The following is a 21,207-nucleotide window of genomic DNA, read 5'->3' on the forward strand; positions in this document are numbered from 1 at the left end:
ACACAGTGAGAGAGCATAGACAAACAGGCTTAGGGCAAAGTCAGGTCAGCTGTGATCATAGGAGACAGCTGAGATATGCATGTAGTCTCTCATTTACAGTAACTCACTAAACATGATTTAGACTCTGGTCACTGAACGGAGGGAGGATGGAACAAATGGGCAGGACTGCAAACAGAATATTGCTTTTCCAGATAAATCTCAACCTTTACATGATTATCCTCCTGTAGCCTTCGGCTTCACTATAATTAAGAGGCCTGTCAGTGTTTCAATAATGACCATAGCTTCCAGAGGTTTGTACACAGGTAATAAAAACTGAGCCTGGCTGAAGCATTCCAAAGCCTAAGCCCAAAGAGTTTATTTTCTTGTGTTCACAATTAGGAAAGAAAACTGAAACTAACTCACCTGAACAACCCCCAGAGAGTTCCATTTATTTGCACACCACACATACACTCTGTCCAGTATGTTACTAGTCACAAACACCGATGAGTTAAATAACTACAACACGGCTAAGCCCCAGCTCAGGCCCCACCCCTGCTAACACATATGCACATGCTAAACATTTAGCTTGTGTGTTGTCCGAGTGATATCAAAGCGAATACTCACACGCGTAAAGTTACTTGTGAGTGTAAGTGTTTGCAGGATCAGGATCTAAGATGGGAATGTGGTAACACTTTGCAAATATCTGAAGAGTGTAAATATGAAAAAGGAGAGGAGTTATTTAAGGTGGTACAATACCAGAAATTACAGCCAGGAGCAATGGGATGAACTATAGGAAAAGAAAATATTTAGGGTGTATATAGTCTTCAAAGAGAAAGTGTAGAAGGATTTGGGACATTTAAAAATTACATTGGACAGAACCCTGGACAATGCACTGTAAGGAACAATCCTGCATTGATACAGTGAGAGACTAGATGACCTAGTATGTCTTTTCCTATATCTATATATCCATATATCTATAGCCTCTAATTTTTTTTCTTAAAAAATGCTAGTGGGGACAGCTGCAAAATCATCAACTCTTCTGTATCATGTGTCTGTATTGAGCAGCTTATGTACTGAAAGGAGAACCAGCTGGCTGCTGTAATAGGATCTGAAGATATTAAATTTCAAACATAATAAGTTACCTCAAATTTCTTTAGCTCTTCCTTGGCAACCGTATACAGCACACCAGAGGAGCTAGGAAAGGCAGCTGTCCTCTCTGAAATTTTCAGCCAGTCTTCAAAGCGAGAATAGTCATCTAAGAACTTTTGCCACAGTCGCCACGTCTCTTCAATTCTGCGACAAAATGGAAAATTAGGGTATGTTTAGATTTGAGGTCATTTGACTGCATCGTTCTGCCTGATCATAAGCTACAATAGGGAATCAGGGCTGCACTGAAAAATAACTGGCTCTTAACCAAGCCTTGATTGCAAGGTTGATAAATGGACAACATAAATGGCTGGCTGATTCCAGTTTAAGCTGGAATAAGACAGCAATGTTTTTTTGTGTGTGCTGCAAATCCTCATTTACAATTGGTATAAAAAGAACATTATGAGCTGTAATAGGAGTTCTTAAAATTTGGCCATTTGCCAAAATGTAGTCCTTTGTATAAAAACTCCAATTAGTCGAATGTTCTAGAGCAGTGGTTCTCAAACTGGGGTCCACAAGGGTATTCCACGAGGTCCACAAGTCATGTCCGGCTCCAGGGGGGTCCGAGAGTCATGTTTGGGGCTGTCATAGAATAGAATCATAGAATATCAGGGTTGGAAGGGACCTCAGGAGGTCATCTAGTCCAACCCCCTGCTCAAAGCAGGACCAATCCCCAACTAAATCATCCCAGCCAGGGCTTTGTCAAGCCTGACCTTAAAAATATCTAAGGAAGGAGATTCCACCACCTCCCTGTCGGCCCCACTGATCAACACCTCCTCCTCCCTCCCAGTGCCTCCTGCATGCTGCAGTACATCTGTTCAGCAGTATGCAGGAGGTGCTGGGAGGGACGGGAGGAGCAGGGACAGTGCATGCTTGAGGGAGGAAAGAGGCAGGGAAGAGGAGGGGCAAAGGTGGGGTCTTGGGGGAAGGTGTGGAGTGGAGGCGGGGCCTGGGGCTGAGTGGGAGTTGAGCACCCCTGGGGAAAATCAGAAGCCAGCTTGGGGGTCCGCGAAAAATTTAAAATCAAAATGGGGGTCCTTGGGTTGCTACAGTTTGAGAACTGCTGTTCTAGAGACAACATTCAACTGTAGAATCAAACCATTCCTATAGGAAACCGAAATGTTGCAGCATGAATTGTTAAATTTTCCAGGGTAACTCAACCAGGAGGAGGTAGTGTATTGGTATTTTTAAAAACCAACATTAAAATGACTAAGTATATCTGTCATAAATTACTTGGAATTAACATAAGGATGTGGTGACATTCTTTTGCATTCATCAGTAAAAAAAATCTAGTTTTAAGAATATCCACTGCAAATACGTTTTTGTAACAATGTATTTTTAAAACATGAAATAAGTCACTGAAAAAAAAACGTTTCAGCTGATGAAAAAGCAATGTTGTTATAATTATACATGTAGCAGAAATGTAATTTGAGTCCTGATCCTGCAATTCAATGGACAGACTTTTGGGACTGTACATAACCCCAGTGACATCAATCTCGTTCCACACAAATGCAGAGTCCTGCTTGTGTAGATCTCCTTGCAAGTTGTGGGACGAAGTCTGCTTTTAAATATGGAGAATATTTTCTCAGGTAAGTGAATATCTGAGAAATAGCAACGTTTTTTTCCCAGATTGAAACATCTGGAGAACCTCTTGGGTTTTAGGAGTATTTTGTACTTACTTAAGTCGCCTTTCCATTGACATTGCACAGATGTTTCTCCATCTTCTGTCCAGGTTCCGGGTGGCCTGCTGGATGGAGTCGCACTCTGTTTCTGTGGCACAAGCATCACAGTCATGGAGAAGTACCTCACACAGGTTGAGAACAGATGCAACTCCAGTGCTGTGTTTCTCTATGTCCCTTTGGAGTTCCTGCAGTCAAGAAATCAAAGCTTAAATATGTAAGCCAAACCATGTGCTCTTTGAAAATATGCCATTTAATACACTATTAAAAATCATATAAAATAAAAAGTCAGGCAAGCTTACAAGAATCAGGTTGAATGAGTATTAAAATGCCCAACCTACAAGGGCGTTGCTGCAATGTTACCAATAAACAAGTAAGTTAGTAGCAGTAGACGATAGTACAGAGCTATCCAGTACTTGAGAAAGCCTGCAGATAGAGGACAAATCCGCAGCTGGTGTAAACTGTCATAGCTTCATGACAGCCAATGAAATTTTTGTCTCATCAGCATTTCTCACCACTGCCATATTACAATGGAACTGTTTACTTTCCCAGTTTTCTTCTCCCCCTCCCCCCAAGAACATAAAACAGAAGTTCAAAAGAGAAAAAAGTGGCAGCCAACAGGGACAGAAGCAGGCAAAGGAGGGACTATTGAACAGGGGGTGAAAGACTCGGACACACACACTGGGGGCTCTAGGATCCAGATGTGCCCCACCTGCCCCTCACCACATGGGCTTGGGAGAAAACTGCAGAGGAGCCAGTCAGAAACTCCAGCTGATAGGAGCAGAAACAGCCAACACAAGGACCTTTGGACCTTCGGAGAACCTACTACAGTTTTGACTGGATTTTATCAACCCTGTGCTGATTGGTGTTTGCTCCAACCCTACCCCTGTGGTACAGTCTCTTCACCTCAGCGTCACTCCACACCTGTCCCACATCCCCATCACCCTCTTTTCCTTTTCCTTCCATTTAGCTCAGCCCCTTGTTGAAACTAACAAGCCATTTGTTACCATCACATTGTTCCCTCTGCTTATGTGTTCTAAGCAGTCTGCGTCTGTCTTGGCTGTTTAGACTGTAAGCTCTGCAGGGCAGGGACCACCTACTGTACAGTGTTTGTTGGGTGCCTAGCACAGAGGGGCCCTGTTTTTGGCTGGTCCTTAGGCACTACTGTAATACATATGATGATGATGATGATGGTGTTAGCACACGTTGAATGCCTGTAGGAGTCTCGCTGGGAGAGAATATATGAACAGACATGATGAGGTTGACATGTGTCTGCATTGGAGCCTCTATGGGCTCCAATGCTCTGGGCGGCGGGGCTGTGAGCTCCTGGGGCAGCGCAGCTGCAGAGCCTGGCCTGACCCGGTGCTCTGTGCTGCACGGTGCATGGCTGGCTCCAGCCCCGGGCGGTGCAGCTGTAGCGCTGTCAGCCACCGGTGCTCCAGGCAGCAAAGTAAGGGGGCAGGGAGAAGGGGGCGTGTTGCTGGATAGAGGGCAAGGGAATTCGGGGGGCAGTGAGTGGGGGGGTTGGTCAGAGCGTGGGGAATGGGAGGGGTGTTGAATGGGGACAGGAGTCCCAGGGGGGCAGTCAGGAAGGAGGGGGAGTTGGATGGGGTTGCGGGGGGCAGTCAGGGGCAGGAGTTCCAGGGGCAGTCAGGGGACAGGGAGAAGGGGTGGTTGGATGGGGCAGGGGTCTTGGGGGGGCGCCGTCAGGGGGCCAGAAGCGGGGCGGGGGCTGGGCCACGCCTGTCTGTTTGGGGAGGCACAGCCTCCCCTAACCGGCCCGCTATACAATTTCCAAAACCCAATGTGGCCCTCAGGCCAAAAAGTTTGCCCGTCCCTGTTTTAGACCACAGCTTTCCCCTTTTCATGCTTAAGTATCTTTTATGCTGTGAAGGATATTTCTTAAAAAACAACAACAACAACAACAACCACCCATACCTATGATGTCACACTGAAGGATAATAATAATAATAATGGCAAGAAAAATAAATAAGTTCCACTGCACTGTGGGCATTCACTCTGCTATATTGTGTTCCCGTCTAATGCTATTCTTCGGTAAGTCAAGAGGGTGTCTCTTGACATGTTCTGCAGGTGGGGCAGCAGTAGCTCATATCTATCTATCTATCTATCAGTACATCTTTAATATGAAATGTAGTGCTTTGATTTGGAACCACATGACATTTTGATTAAAAAACTAGAACTATATCAAAATTAACATTCTACAGATTCAATGGATTAAAAATGGCTAAATGATAGCTTTCACAATATAGGTGTAAATGAGGAATCACCATCAAGTGAGTGTATTTCTACTGGCATCCTAAAGGGCTCGGTTCTTGACCCTACATTATCTAACATTTTTATCAATGACCTAGAAGAAAATATAAAACCAGCATTGATAAAGTTTGCATATGACATAAAAGTTAAAGGGATAGTAAATAATGAAAAGGACAAGTCACTGATACAGAGCAATCTAGATTGCTTGGTGAACTGGGCACAAGCAAACAACGTGCTTTTTAATATGGCTAAATGTAAATGTATACATCTAGGAACAAAGAATGTAGGCCATACTTACACAATGGGGGACTCTATCCTGGGAAAACGATTTGGGGGTTGGGGTGGACAATCAGCTGAACAAGAGTTCTCAGTGCAATGCAGTGGCTAAAAGGCTATTGTACTGTGATCTTTGGATGCATAAACTGGGGAATCCTCAGTAGCAGTAGAGAGGTTATTTTACCTCTGGATGTGGCACCAGTGTGACTGCTGCTGGAATACTGTGTCCAGTTCTGGTGTCCATAATTCACAAAGGATGTTGATAAGGTTCAGAGAAGAGTCACAAGACATGATTAAAGGATTAGAAAACATGCTTTATAGTGATAAATTAAATAGATTGAGCTCCTTGAGTCGAACAAAAAGAAGGTTAAGGGATGACTTGAACACAGTTTATAGGTACCTACATGGGGCACAAATATTTGACAATGGGCTCTTCAATCTAGTGGACTAATGTATAATATGATCCAATAGCTAGAAGTTAAAGCTAGACAAATTCAGACTGGAAATAAGGTATAAATTTTAAGAGTCAGGGTATCCACTAGAAAAATTTACCAAGGATCATGTTGGAGTCTCCATCACTGGCAATTTTAAAATCAAGATTGGCAATGTCCCAACATTCTGTAACACTGTTAAAGCAAACTGGAAATTCTTTGGCAGCTTTATTTTAAAAATGGAGCTTTTTAGTGAAAATGAATGAAAGAGTCAGTTCGATAGCACTTGTACTATTTATTTTAATATTACATTTTCCAGAGAGCCTGCAGCTAGGATAGTCACATTTACTGGGTGTTTTTCCTGTGACGATCATCAGTAAAATAGTTAACATTGTTGACTTTTTAATTGTCATCTTTAGGTTTCAGATTTCATACCCTATTCAGACCACACCTCTCAGAGTCATTGTTTCAGGACGCTTGCAGGCTCAAGAAAAGAAAGATGCATGGGTTGCAGTAAGCCACATTTTCAAGGTTTTCTCTGCAATGCTAGGGGCTAAAAGCCAATTAAAACAACCAAACAAACTGAAAACGGATTTTTTTTAGTACAATTCCACACCATGGTATGGATTTTGCAGTAAATTTTGTGGCCTTGGAATTCTAGATTACATAGGGACCAGCGAATACAGAACCAACCATTTGCACAAGTTTGGTTAAATGAACATAGATCTTGCCTCCTCCCTTGTGACTGCCTCAGCTGTATTATTTGTCTGCCCATAGCATAACCTCTGAATCACCTTTTTGAAATGGAACTCAAACATGAGTCAGTTGTTGCCATGAATTTAGTGAATGCCTTTTTGGAGAAATCAATCCACAGATGAACACTTCAGTGTTTTTAAATTACAGTCTGCATCCATAAATGATTTACTGTACATTTGCTTTTACTTCTACTGCTTTTACTTTCACAAAGTTTAGTTGCTGATCTGCCCCTAGTACCAGCAGTCCCCACTATTGTAGCTCATGTATTTCCTAAGAGTGTTTTAACTCTTGGGAGTACTACCAAGGACATGCATGGTACATGACATCAATGTATGCCATCTGCATCATCCTCAAGAATCGCATTGCTCAGGTGTGATCCTATATTATTAATCTCCACTTCTTGGTTTTCATGACCTTTTTCCACTGGAACTGACGTTCCATCTTGAAATGTCATTTCAACATATTTATCTTCAGCACGTTACTGGTGCTTGTGAGACAGATTGTGAAAATGATCTCTTATTATTCCTGGATATGTGTAAGAAAAATTCCTGCCCAATTGCTGACTACATTTGGATTATACCTTTTGATTCAAATGGCTGGTTAAAGATGGAGAGTAACACTACCTGCAAGGAAACAGAAGCGACATTCTGTAACACCTTGCCATGTTTCACATTTGTTGTGGCCTAATTAACAAAAAAGAGAAAAAAAATGGCCTTTGAAATTTGACTAGTTTTCCAGGGTTGGCAGGATTGCAGTGAGGTTACACTCACTCTCCTTCAGGTCATACTGCTTTAACTGCCCCAGAAGGGCAACTGCAAAGTTATTTTGTGTGTTCCCCTCCAACTCAGACTTGGCTGATGAGCCAGTAGAAGCAGAGTGTGGGAGCCACAGAACTGGGATCAGGCCCTAGTTTCTGGCAGGCAATGCTACATTTTTAATTAAATTTGAGATCTGTAGTTGAGTGATAGTTTGCGACAATGTGGGCTGGGGAGATAACATGTCCCTAAGAGAAAACAAATGTGGAAAAATATACAGATCAAACAGAAAGAAAAACTAGTGCTGACATAACTGGCTGAAAAGGTAGCTGAGGTAACCTGTGTTGTAAAAACCAAATGAATATTACTAGTAACAGCTATAATAAAAATACTTTCTTCTTTATGTTAAAAGTTCATGTTTTCTTTGCTGTTAGTGTTATAAAAAATTAATTCGCAGGGAGCTGCCAAACGTACTATGCTTACAAGGTAAAATACACTTCCAGTGTTTGTCCCCTTTGGAGTTCCAATGAAACCACTGGTACTTCAAAATGAACACTGCCACCATCTAGCATTGCACAGAAACAACAGCTGAGAACTGCAGAGAATAAAGAGTTCAACTGATGTCTGTACCCAGAATGAATGCAGTAGTAAAGGAGTCAGAACAAACCCTGGGATGCCCATGTAGGTACACTGCCAGGAAGTCTCTAAACATCTGCTTTAACATTAATACTTAGCACTGTACAGCACTTTACATTTTCAAAGCACTGCACAGTATTAGCTACTCGTCATATCTGTCCTGTATGTATTATTCATCCCATGTTATAGATAGTGAAATGTACACAGAGGTTAAAAGGCTTTTTCCCATAGCCACATAGTATGTCAGTTGAGGAGCTAGGATTAAAACTGAGGAGATTCTTAGTTTTTAGACTTGCACTGCATTCACTAGACCACACTGTCATTCTGCATGCTTTATAAATCAATTATCTGCAAAATGTTACAGTACTTTTCTCCCCACAAAAAATTAAATGTCTCTACTTTATTGTGTGTTAAGGAGAGGTGTTATTTTGCTTTTCACAAGCTCATCACAAACTGCACTGATATCAGCCAGCGACCAATCTGCCAGGAAATAACTGACGAGAACGCAATCTGCTGTGTGACAGGCAACAGAATCTCTGCCCAGTGTGTCAGACAGAACTGGCATAGAGTAACAAAAATATGTACAGAAATGTGTATTTCTTACTTTGCAAAACTGATGTTACTCTTTCCTAAGTTGTGATGGAAGTGGAAAGGAAGCATACTAACAGCGTAGTACAATGTAAAAAACTACTACAAATTAAACAAAAACAAAAACGTATCTGCCCCATCCCACTTTTCCTATTTGCAGCATGAGCTGCTTCATTCCAGCACTGTGTGCAGACTTTGCACAGTGCACATCCGCTTAAAGTTAAACATCAGTTTTGTATCGCGCATGCAACTCAGCACGCAAAGAGACTCAAACATGTTTATGAACTGCAAAACAAAACAAAATCAGAAGGCATTTCCAAAGATGGACAATGTCAAGCACTTATAAAACTTGAAAGCAAACACTACAGTGTGGTTTCATTTTAATTCTGGAAGTGATGGTAGTTCATTATATACTAAAAAACAAAGAAAAAACCTCAACCACAAAAGTAACCCACATTCTAGACATAACATCATGGTACCTTACCTCTGACTGGCAGGGTCAAGCAGCTCCTTGTAGATTCAATGTCAAAGCCGGCAGAAGACTCTACCAGAGTGATGCAATAAGCACTATCTGCCTTGAAATCTAAGGGCATCTTCTCTGCATCAGTGCCTTCTTTCAACACTGAGCTGGATATCGGCAGCCCAAGGGTATACTTTACTTGGGTCTCCCCACACCATAGTGCAACTGCCAGTGTGGTGATTGTGTCAGGTTTTTTACTCTTCTACCTCATTTTGTATTTTACCTGCTGCTCATTCAGTTTCCTTTGTATCTCCTCGGAATCACAGGTTTCGTAGACAATGGGTTTGGACAGCTCTGACTCAATGTGAGCAAGCCAGGATCTCAAGCTGTTCATGTTCTTATCCAGCTGCTGCACAGCTACCAGGGTCTCCTTCAACTTCTTCACCCTGCCAAAAGGAGAAACAAGAGCACATGCACATCATTAAACAGCCTTTATAAGACATCACTTTTGTATAATTTTCACTGGGAAAGAAATTCAACTTAACTTTACACTCAAACAACAGAATTGCTAATCTAGGGATTCCCCTTACTACTTACAGCACTACAATCATATAAATAGTGCCCAAACCCAGTATTTCTAATTAACAGAAATTCAGGATTTTCAGAGGCCACACACAAGATTTTATAGGCTTCCGTATCTCTGCGGGTGGAATCAAAGCTTGGTTCGGGGAAAGAAAATGTATTTAATACGGTCAGTGTAAAAAAAAATCCATCTAAATTAATTGTGCCTTCTGTTTCACTAATGTAGTCACCTGGTCAGATTACAAGTAAATAGCTATTGCAATTAACAAAATGAAATTGACCTGCATTGGTGTTGAACTACATGCACCTAATAAGACTTATTCACCTATAAGTTCTAAAGACTGAACTCTCTCGCCCTTAGAGATAGTGAGCTCTGTCCTTACCTGGAGCAGAGCTCAGTACACTAACCTAGTGGTATGTGTCCCCCTGGGGGTATGCAGAGGTCTTCCAGGTGGTACATCAACACAACTCGTTTTACAACAGACTATACAGAAAGCACTAGCAAAGTCAATGCAAACTAAAATTTCATATGACTTGTTTATTCTGCTCTATATATTATACACTGAAATGTAAGTACAATATTTATATTCCAATCTATTTATTTTATAAATATATGGTATAAAAGAGAAAGTAAGCAATTTTTCAGTACTAGTGTGCTGTGACACTTTTGTATTTTTATGTCTGATTTTGTAAGCAAGTAGTTTTTAAGTGAGGTATAACTTGGCGTATACAAGATAAATCAGACTCCAGAAAGGGGTGCAGTAGTCTGGAAAGGTTGAGAGCCACTGCACTAACCCACTCTTCTACCTTCCCCAATCTTAAGGGCTACTCTAACTTGCACTGGATTTTAACAGTTACTTCAGATTTACACTGGTATGTAACGGAGAGCAGAATCTGCCCCCACAATGATTTCTTGGTTGTAACAGGACTGGTAACCTTGCTGTGCAACAATAATCACCAAGGACACCAATCAGCTGTCTTTTCAAGAGAACATTAGATAGGAGAATGAGAGAGACCTAACCACATTCCGTAAGCATGAACGGTCAGATGTTAACTATGAGAACAATTTACCAAAGGCCATGGTGGATTCTCCATCACTGAGAATTTTAAAATCAAGGTTACTAGTTTTTCTAAAAGATACGCTCTAGGAATTATTGTGGGGAAGTTCTATGGCCTGTGCTATACAGGAGGTCAGACTAAGTGATCACAATGGTCCATTCTGGCCTTGGAATCTATGGATAGTCCCTTTGGCCTCCACAAATATCGGGGTTGTGCTGTTGTGTTAAAAATCCCAAAGAGAGTGTGTGAGAGGCAGAGTCACAGTCCTATCCCTACTAGCGTACTACTTTGTGGAGTGGAACTGGCATAGGGACAGTATATGCTTCACTCTGTTCAGAGCAGTGGTTTTCAACCTGTGGTCCGTGGACCCCTGGGGTCCGTAAACTGTCTAGGATTTCCAAAGGGGTCTGGCACCTCCATTTGAAATTTTTTAGGGGTCTGCAAATGAACACAGGTTGAAAACAACTGGTATAGAGGGCTCAGCAGTAACTGCTGCTATGTATTCTCCTGGCATTCTAGAGCCTGCTTCAGACACAGTGCCTCCAAGCAGGGGCTTCTGGGGAACTGCGATTCCACCACTCACAACAGAGCATGTAATAAGTGTGCACCACACAGAGCTATTTTCAGGACTTCAGCTTATATGATTCCTCCAAAAAAATCAGATCATAGTACCTTGAAATTTGGGTAAGTTTGAATCCAAACTTTGTGGTTTAGGTCCATCTCTCTAGTCTTTTAGGAGGTTAAAAGCAAATCATTACAGAGCTCTCATTCTGTTCTGTGTTTGTGCCTAGCACAAAGGGATTTTGATCCATGTGTAGGGCTCTAAGAGGCTTTTTAATTATTCATCAAATGTATAAATCTCTCAAATAACCTCAACATGTGCCTTTAATTACACTGAAAACATACCTGCACACTTATACGCTTACATGCTCACCTCATTATTTCCCACCTCTAGTTTGAGCATATAAAGAAGTTTTAAGCTCTTTTGTGCCACCCACTGAAATTAATTGCACATGCAAAACTACATATTTTGTGCATGTAGCAGAGGCAATATATATATATTTTTAGAAACTTATTTCTACATTCTCCAATAGTCTAAAATCCTGACCTACAGGGCCTGAAAGGTAGTGGGACTCATGGAGTTCTGCCAGCAGGCAGGGAGCAGGCTGCACAGAGTCTACACTTCGGGGTCTGCAGCCTCCTGAGCAAAAGGAAGCTGTGCCCTTTTGGGGTTTCATTTCCAACAGCACTATATGAAAAAAAAGCAAATTCTTCTGGGAAAATCTCACGAAACGTGTTACTGTAAGAGGCTTTGGCTGAGTTCCCCTGCTTGCTAACAAGGATTCCTAATTCAAATTAGATGCTTGGAACTATCACATGGCAGGTTTAAGCAGGGTTGTATAAATTTAGCAAGCCTGACATATAAGTACAGGAAGTCCCTGAAGCTTGCTGTACTTTTCTCGTTGCCCATATTAAATCTCAGGCATTTGTCCTTGCTCAGGAAGGAAAATACTATGTAATACAATTGCTCAGTTTTCCAGTTTATTGCTAATGAGAAAGCCAATTTCAAACCAAGAAAAATACACAGAAAATATTCTGGAGCTGAAAACAATATGGAAGGTCTTTTAAAACTCAAACAGTTAGCTAGAGTTAAACTAGATATGCTTAAATTCTGCTTAAGTCTAAACATATATTGCACCATAAACACACAACAGTGTATCGTACAGAATTCATAACTTCACTATTAGTCATTAGACAGCTGGTTACTAACATTCATTTAAAAGCCAGCCACAAAAAATATGCACAGAAATGTGACATCAGCTGAATCTATCATCAGCTTATAGTTTTAAATTAGCTGTTAACCATTCGCACACCATGTCTATAGTAATATCTAAGCTCAAACAAATTAGACTGGCAAAACACTGGAGTTCCAACTCAAGAGGGAGAAAACAATGAGAAACTATTACTCCACCCTTTTGGAGATACTTGAATTCTCAAATTCCAGGCAAATATATTCCAAGAACACAATGCAAGTGCACTATTTCATTCATACTTAAATGCTTCTGTTTGGGGAATAGTACCATGGGAAATGTTATGCACGCACCTGAACATATTGTAAAATTCTTTCATCATCTAAAATAAATTAAATAGTGAAATGCAAAATAAAATAAAATAAAAAGTAGCTTTCATAGTTCAGTAACGAATGAGTAGTTGAAAATGCCACATTTACTCTTCAGATTCTATACTTTTACCTTTACTGAAAAATAATTTTACAACTTACAAGTTAGCTTACACTAAAAATATTGTGAAAAAATACAAAATGGAAAAAAAAAATCCAGGGAGAATATTTGAGAAAAAATAAAAATCTTTCAATCCAACTATATACATTGTTCAAAACTAAGCTACAAAGATCCATCTGGCTACAGACATTTTAATAATATGTTTCAGAGTAGCAGCCGTGTTAGTCTGTATTCGCAAAAAGAAAAGGAGTACTTGTGGCACCTTAGAGACTAACCAATTTATTTGAGCATGAGCTTTTGTGAGCTACAGCTCACTTCATCGGATGCAACATATGTACTTGAAGGACGAGTTTAGCACACATTAATGCTGGAAGTACTTTTACAGAGCCTCTCCACATCTTTGACTTTTGGATGTAGTCAGGCCCCCTTGATTACACAAACAGCAGGTAGTAAATTACAACCCTCTGGATCCTCTCACATGTTTACATGATCTTGTATTAAAAACAGTAGTAAAATCAGGTCTATGGTTTCATTCAGCCTTATTTAACCACCTACTAGTAGTGGTCAGGCTGTTTTCAGTTAAGACAAACATTTGAAGATCCCAGAATTATAGCAAGACAACAAAGCACATCATGATTTCCTAACACGCCTCAACAACACTAAAATCCTGGGCAGAAAAGAAAAAGTTTTTTGGTAAGGCAGCATGCCTATGGATTAATACTATGACAACTAGCTCCTCAGCAAGCTATAACAAATTCCAAAGAAATACATAAGAAAAGTAAATAGCTGCCTGCCTTGTGACATCGCAATTGCAGTCTGGGAGGTCTGAATCCACACTGCAGTCCTCTGCCATCCTCACGCCACATAAATCCTCTCCTACCACCATGAAAATTTCCAGTACTAAAAACAAGAACTTGCAGTCCAAAAGCTTGCAGTCCAACAGACTGTGCTGCAGGCAAGCTTGCCTTTGTGAGTACCATACAAAAATGCTCACATTCCAAACAAATGTTAGTAGACCTGGCCTGCTAACATGAGACTGAGTGGTGACAAGTGGTCATGTTTCTAAATAAAACTTACATTCATCAACATGCGCCAGGCTTGATCTTCTGGAATGTAGGCCATGAGTGTCAGAAAGAGGAGGGGGGGGGGGAAAGAGAGAGAGGCCTTCAGTTGTAAACTTAACTGTCCAAGAAAAGTCCTGTATAAAGCATGCGGCCACACACTACTCCTTTACTGTGCACACATGCAGCTGGCCTATTTATCATAATGGACAATTTGTAGGGAGAAAACTTTCCAGCCACGAGAGGCCAGAAATGGGAAATCACTGAAGTAGAGAGGCAGCTGTCTTTCTGGGGAGTCCTCCCTTCTCCGCAGAAGGAGTCAGAGGGTGGTGAAGAAAAAGTGAAAAGGAAACATGCTGCTGGGAAAAAAAAAATAGGCCAGCAGGAATGTTTAAAATGATTACCCCAAATGGCATGAAAAATTAACAAAAACAGATTCAGAACCGACCAGTTTTTTTCTGACTGAATTCTTTTTTCTGCAGGAAGAACAACTTGCTGTAAACAAGAGAACATGACTTTAACCTGTGAACAGGCTAAAGTCAAGCTTCTTTAATACAAGAGAGGTCATTTAAAAACACAAATAAAATGTTATGTAGCCAAAATATATTATATTCTTATTCATCTTCTGAAACAAACCTACTGTGAGTCTTTGTTCTTTAGAGAGACGAAGTGGGTGAGCTCTGTGTAGTTTGAAAGCTTGGCTATTTCACCAATGAAGTTGGTTCAATAAAAGAGATTTCCTCACCCACCTGGTTTCTCTAATATCGTGGACCAACACACTACAACTCTGTATTCCATTTTCCTGCAAACAGGTATTTCCCATTGGTGGATGGCTGCTGAAAACAAACCAATAAGCACATTTGAGCAAAAGATGGCCTTGGCTTGACAGAGAGAACAGAAACATGGAGAATGTACGCACAGAGTTACTATTAATATTGTCAGGGATCCAGAATGCAGAATTTGCACTATAATGTCAGCAGTGCCAAAAATAAGCTGCATTTTCCAGCTGAACGTATGAAAATAGTAACATACTCTTGTCAAGGTTCCTCCCCCACTCTGAACTCTAGGGTACAGATGTGGGGACCTGCATGAAAAACCTCCTAAGCTTATCTTTACCAGCTTAGGTCAAAACTTCCCCAAGGTACAAAATATTCCACCCTTTGTCCTTGGATTGGCCGCTACCACCACCAAACTAATACTGGTTACTGGGGAAGAGCTGTTTGGACACGTCTTTCCCCCCAAAATACTTCCCAAAACCTTGCACCACACTTTCTGGACAAGGTTTGGTAAAAAGCCTCACCGATTTGCCTAGGTGACTACAGACCCAGACCCTTGGATCCTAAGAACAATGAACAATCCTCCCAACACTTGCACCCCCCCTTTCCTGGGAAATGTTGGATAAAAAGCCTCACCAATTTGCATAGGTGACCACAGACCCAAACCCTTGGATCTGAGAACAATGAAAAAGCATTCAGTTTTCTCACAAGAAGACTTTTAATAAAAATAGAAGTAATTAGAAATAAGAAATCCCCCCTGTAAAATAAGGATGGTAGATACCTTACAGGGTAATTAGATTCAAAACATAGAGAACCCCTCTAGGCAAAACCTTAAGTTACAAAAAAGATACACAGACAGAAATAGTTATTCTATTCAGCACAATTCTTTTCTCAGCCATTTAAAGAAATCTCAATCTAACACGTACCTAGCTAGATTACTTACTAAAAGTTCTAAGACTCCATTCCTGGTCTATCCCCGGCAAAGACAGAATATAGACAGACACACAGACCCTTTGTTTCTCTCCCTCCTCCCAGCTTTTGAAAGTATCTTGTCTCCTCATTGGTCATTTTGGTCAGGTGCCAGCGAGGTTACCTTTAGCTTCTTAACCCTTTACAGGTGAGAGGAGATTTCCTCTGGCCAGGAGGGATTTTAAAGGGGTTTACCCTTCCCTTTATATTTATGACAACTCTGATATACCAAATTTCATCCAAAGTATTTTGCAAACTGGTTTTTGAGATGTGGGAATCTTTCCACTAGGAACTGGTCTTAGATCATAAGCTCATTTCACACAGGTTAACCAATAGACAGTAGATAAGTCACAACCCACTTGGGCCAGAGACGAATTGGCAAAGGCTCTCTATCCCTTCAGCAATCTTTTGAGCCATTCACTACTCCACGTTTAGCCATATGATATACAAACTTCACATAGGGATCCCTTCACTCACTATTCAAATGCAGCCAGCTCTGTGGTGAAAAGGGGCAACACTAAATGTATTAGGTAAGAAAGCATCCAACGGAAATTGACTGGGAAACTGAGGCAAATCTGTAATCACACAAATTAATCTATGGCCAGGACTATCACTCTGTACTTGAGGAAAATAGCATGGGAAGTTCAACAAGTGTATAACAATTCAGTTTTACAGCTCATCTGAAAAGACCACTAAGAAATAGAATCCTGAGACCCTGATCACCCTCCCAAGGTACAACACTAATCCCAGTACTGAGCGTAACAGATAGATATCTAGAAGTACACTTTGCCATCTGCATATACCATCACTTCTCACTGGAAATCTCTTAAAGCTTGGGGCCTGGGCATAGAGGAAGCCCATCACAGTTATGTTTAAACATTAGAAATGTCTTCAAGAGAAAAGTATAGAATTAAGGTAAGTAACTGTTTTGCTTAAGATCTGCTGAGAAACCACATCCTGTGAAACCAACAGACTTTTAGTCTGTAAGAAATGCCACTTCCTGGATAATGTTACATTAAAACAAAACACAGTCACCTTCATCTTAAAAGGTCTGTACCCTTAATGGCTTTGCCACTGTGAAATTCACTGACTCCCCACAGTCACAGAATTCTGAGGAGGAATATTGTAGTACAGGGGTGGGGAAGGTGACCAAACATATTTACAGAACCTACTGGATAAATAGAGAAATGTAAAAGGAATTGCTGCAAATAGAACACTGGGTATTGGTACAGATAGAAATATCTTTCAAGTTATGACAGGTTTCAGAGTAACAGCCGTGTTAGTCTGTATTCGCAAAAAGAAAAGGAGTACTTGTGGCACCTTAGAGACTAACCAATTTATTTGAAAAACCAACCTTCCACACAAACTTCCTCGTGGCTGGACTTTACTAAAACTAGACAAGCCATTTACAACACACAATTTGCTTCTCTACAAAAGAAAAAGGACACTAAACTTTCTAAACTACTAAATGCCACAAGGGGCCACAGCAATGGTTCCCTCAACCCACCCAGCAATATTGTTAACCTATCCAACTATACTCTTAGCCCAGCAGAAGCAGCTGTCTTATCTCGGGGCTTCTCCTTCTGCCCCTCCACCCCCACGAACGTGATACAGTTCTGTGGTGACCTAGAATCCTATTTTCGACGTCTCTGACTCAAGGAATATTTCCAACACACCTCTGAACAACATACTAATCCACAGAGACCTCCCTACCAACACTACAAAAAGAAGGATTCTAGGTGGACTCCTCCTGAAGGTCGAGACAGCAGACTGGACTTCTACACAGAGTGCTTCCGCCGACGTGCACGGGCTGAAATTGTGGAAAAGCAGCATCACTTGCCCCACAACCTCAGCCGTGTGGAACACAATGCCATCCACAGCCTCAGAAACAACTCTGACATCATAATCAAAAAGGCTGACAAAGGAGGTGCTGTCGTCATCATGAATAGGTCGGAATATGCACAAGAGACTGCTCGACAGCTCTCCAACACCACTTTCTACAAGCCGTTACCCTCTGATCCCACTGAGAGTTACCAAAAGAAACTACAGCATTTGCTCAAGAAACTCCCTGAAAAAGCACAAGATCAAATCCGCACAGACACACTCCTGGAAGCCCGACCTGGGATATTCTATCTACTACCCAAGATCCATAAACCTGGAAATCCTGGGCGCCCCATCATCTCAGGCATTGGCACCCTGACAGCAGGATTGTCTGGCTATGTGGACTCCCTCCTCAGGCCCTACGCTACCAGCACTCCCAGCTACCTTCGAGACACCACTGACTTCCTGAGGAAACTACAATCCATCGGTGATCTTCCTGATAACACCATCCTGGCCACTATGGATGTAGAAGCCCTCTACATCAACATTCCACACAAAGATGGACTACAAGCCGTCAAGAACACTATCCCCGATAATGTCACAGCTAACCTGGTGGCTGAACTTTGTGACTTTGTCCTTACCCATAACTATTTACATTTGGGGACAATGTATACCTTCAAATCAGCGGCACTGCTATGGGTACCCGCATGGCCCCACAGTATGCCAACATTTTTATGGCTGACTTAGAACAACGCTTCCTCAGCTCTCGTCCCCTAATGCCCCTACTCTACTTGCGCAATATTGATGACATCTTCATCATCTGGACCCATGGAAAAGAAGCTCTTGAGGAATTCCACCATGATTTCAACAATTTCCATCCCACCATCAACCTCAGCCTGGTCCAGTCCAGTCCACACAAGAGATCCACTTCCTGGACACTACAGTGCTAATAAACGATGGTCACATAAACACCACCCTATACCGGAAACCTACTGACCACTGTTCCTACCTACATGCCTCCAGCTTTCACCCTGACCACATCACACAATCCATCGTCTACAGCCAAACTCTGCGATACAACCGCATTTGCTCCAACCCCTCAGACAGAGACAAACACCTACAAGATCTCTATCAAGCATTCTTACAACTACAGTACCCACCTGCGGAAGTGAAGAAACAGATTGATAGAGTCAGAAGAGTTCCCATAAGTCATCTACTACAGGACAGGCCTAACAAAGAAAAATAACAGAACGCCACTAGCCGTCACCTTCAGCCCCCAACTAAAACCCCTCCAACGCATTATTAAGGATCTACAACCTATCCTGAAGGATGACCCAACACTCTCACAAATCTTGGGAGACAGGCCAGGCCTTGCCTACAGACAGCCCCCCAACCTGAAGCAAATACTCACCAGCAACTACATACCACACAACAGAACCACTAACCCAGGAACCTATCCTTGCAACAAAGCCCGTTGCCAACTGTGCCCACATACCTATTCAGCGGACACCATCACAAGGCCTAATAACATCAGCCACACTATCAGAGGCTCGTTCACCTGCACATCCACCAATGTGATATATGCCATCATGTGCCAGCAATGCCCCTCTGCCATGTACATTGGTCAAACTGGACAGTCTCTACGTAAAAGAATAAATGGACACAAATCAGATGTCAAGAATTATAACATTCATAAACCAGTCGGAGAACACTTCAATCTCTCTGGTCACGCGATTACAGACACGAAAGTTGCGATATTACAACAGAAAAACTTCAAATCCAGACTCTAGCGAGAGACTGCTGAATTGGAATTCATTTGCAAATTGGATACAATTAACTTAAGCTTGAATAGAGACTGGGAGTGGCTAAGTCATTATGCAAGGTAACCTATTTCCCCTTGTTTTTTCCTCCCCCCCCCCCCCGCCCCTCAGATGTTCTTGTTAAACCCTGGATTTTTGCTGGAAATGGCCCACCTTGATTATCATGCACATTGTAAGGAGAGTGATCACTTTAGATAAGCTACTACCAACAGGAGAGTGGGTTTGTGTGTGTGTGTGTGTGGGGGGGGAACCTGGATTTGTGCTGGAAATGGCCCAACTTGATTATCATACACATTGTAAGGAGAGAGATCACTTTAGATAAGCTACTACCAGCAGGAGAGTGGGGTGAGGGGAGAGAAAACCTTTTGTAGTGGTAAATACCCATTTTTTCATGCTTTGTGTGTATAAAAAGATCTTCGATACTTTCCACAGTATGCATCCGATGAAGTGAGCTGTAGCTCACAAAAGCTTATGCTCAAACAAATTGGTTAGTCTCTAAGGTGCCACAAGTACTCCTTTTCTTTTTTCAAGTTATGGAAACTCAGGCAACATGTTGAACATCCTTTATACTGCAGAGTACAGACATAATAGCCAAAGCTGCGGCAAAAATTATTGTCTATTAGCTCGAGAGTAGCTGCACTACAGCTCAGAACGGACATTAGAAATTTAAATTAATATTCTTCATGTACTAACCGAGAATCGCATGTGCACAGTATATACTTCTGTAGATAACAACCTATGGCAAACAACTTTTTTTTTTTGCAAGCTACTAGGCCTAATGGATATACATCCGTCTACTTTATTTTCTCTCTCCCCCTCTTTGCTAATCTAAAAACGGAAAAACAAAACCACCTGCCATAAACTGTCCTTTGGGTAGGATTTTTAAAAGTGAGTCACTTAGCACCCTTTGTGCTGCACTTTAAAGAAAACAAAAGGTTTACGTCTTGCTTTAGGCACCCACTTTCAACCTAAATAACCACACTTGACCAGAAGACACTACACTTCTGACTGCAGCCAGTCTTGATCATCCTAATAGATACTGGTTTTTAAACTTCCTGAATCAGATACAGTGGATCAGGAAGGATAAGTTCAACCAAGCATGTTGGCTGAGAGCAGTTACAGATCACAGCTGAGTGGGTGGAGACAGGTATGAAAAAGTTCTGAGTCCTCTCTTGAACTAGGAACTCAGCTGCTTCATGAATTCCAATACAGGATTCTATTCCAGGAAATGTTTAAAAACAAAGTAGCTGTTTTTACCTGGCTGCAATCAGATCTAGGAGGTGTTGCCATCTGTCATTGACCTTGCCAAGTTTATATTCAATTTCTGATGCTTTGCTTTCGTGACTGGCTTTGGCAAGACGCTCTCCCATTTGCTGGAGCTGGATTTTATTCTCTTGGGCCATGGCAATTTCATCTTGATAATCCTACATGGCAAAGAGGAATCACAGAGATCAAGAAACTTATTCAGAACACATTCAGCTCAGTGCTGCTGGAAGAACTAGAATAAACATAAGCAGTGTCTAATACTAAGTTGGAAATAGTTTGGTGAATGAACAAATCCTCATAAACACCACCACCGTTTAAACATAAGTAATCACAAGAAAGAAAAATATTTTGCAAATGCATGTACAATAATTCATAACTGGTTTACTGACACTTGTGATCAGGCATTTAGTAAAGCATTCACCGTTCTTGGTTGTGTCTTTGTATTTTGAGAAATCCACTTCAAGAAGCACAGGGAAAAGGCACATAATTAGAGAAGAACATTGACAAAAATTCTCATTGGAACATACAAACTGCCATATATTGGATCAGACCAGTGACCCATTTAATACAGTGTTCTGTCTATAACACAGGCCAGTACCAGATTATTCAAGTTCTGATAACCGAGAAAGAGCA

The 21,207-nt window shown here is 41.4% G+C and overlaps 1 protein-coding gene across 1 annotated transcript in view; it reads right to left on the bottom strand.

The window, feature by feature from the left end:
- Window positions 1-21,207, bottom strand: part of SYNE1 (spectrin repeat containing nuclear envelope protein 1) — a 493,953-nt gene that overhangs the window by 35,531 nt on the left and 437,215 nt on the right. The window contains exons 129-132 of the mRNA XM_074948627.1: window positions 20,566-20,732; window positions 9,264-9,426; window positions 2,805-2,992; window positions 1,122-1,272 (exon numbers count right to left, since the gene is read on the bottom strand). Coding sequence (XP_074804728.1) covers window positions 1,122-1,272; window positions 2,805-2,992; window positions 9,264-9,426; window positions 20,566-20,732 — 669 coding nt within the window. The remainder of the gene's footprint in view (window positions 1-1,121; window positions 1,273-2,804; window positions 2,993-9,263; window positions 9,427-20,565; window positions 20,733-21,207) is intronic.

This window comes from Natator depressus, chromosome 3, assembly GCF_965152275.1.
Source record: "Natator depressus isolate rNatDep1 chromosome 3, rNatDep2.hap1, whole genome shotgun sequence".
Classification (NCBI taxonomy): domain Eukaryota; kingdom Metazoa; phylum Chordata; order Testudines; family Cheloniidae; genus Natator; species Natator depressus.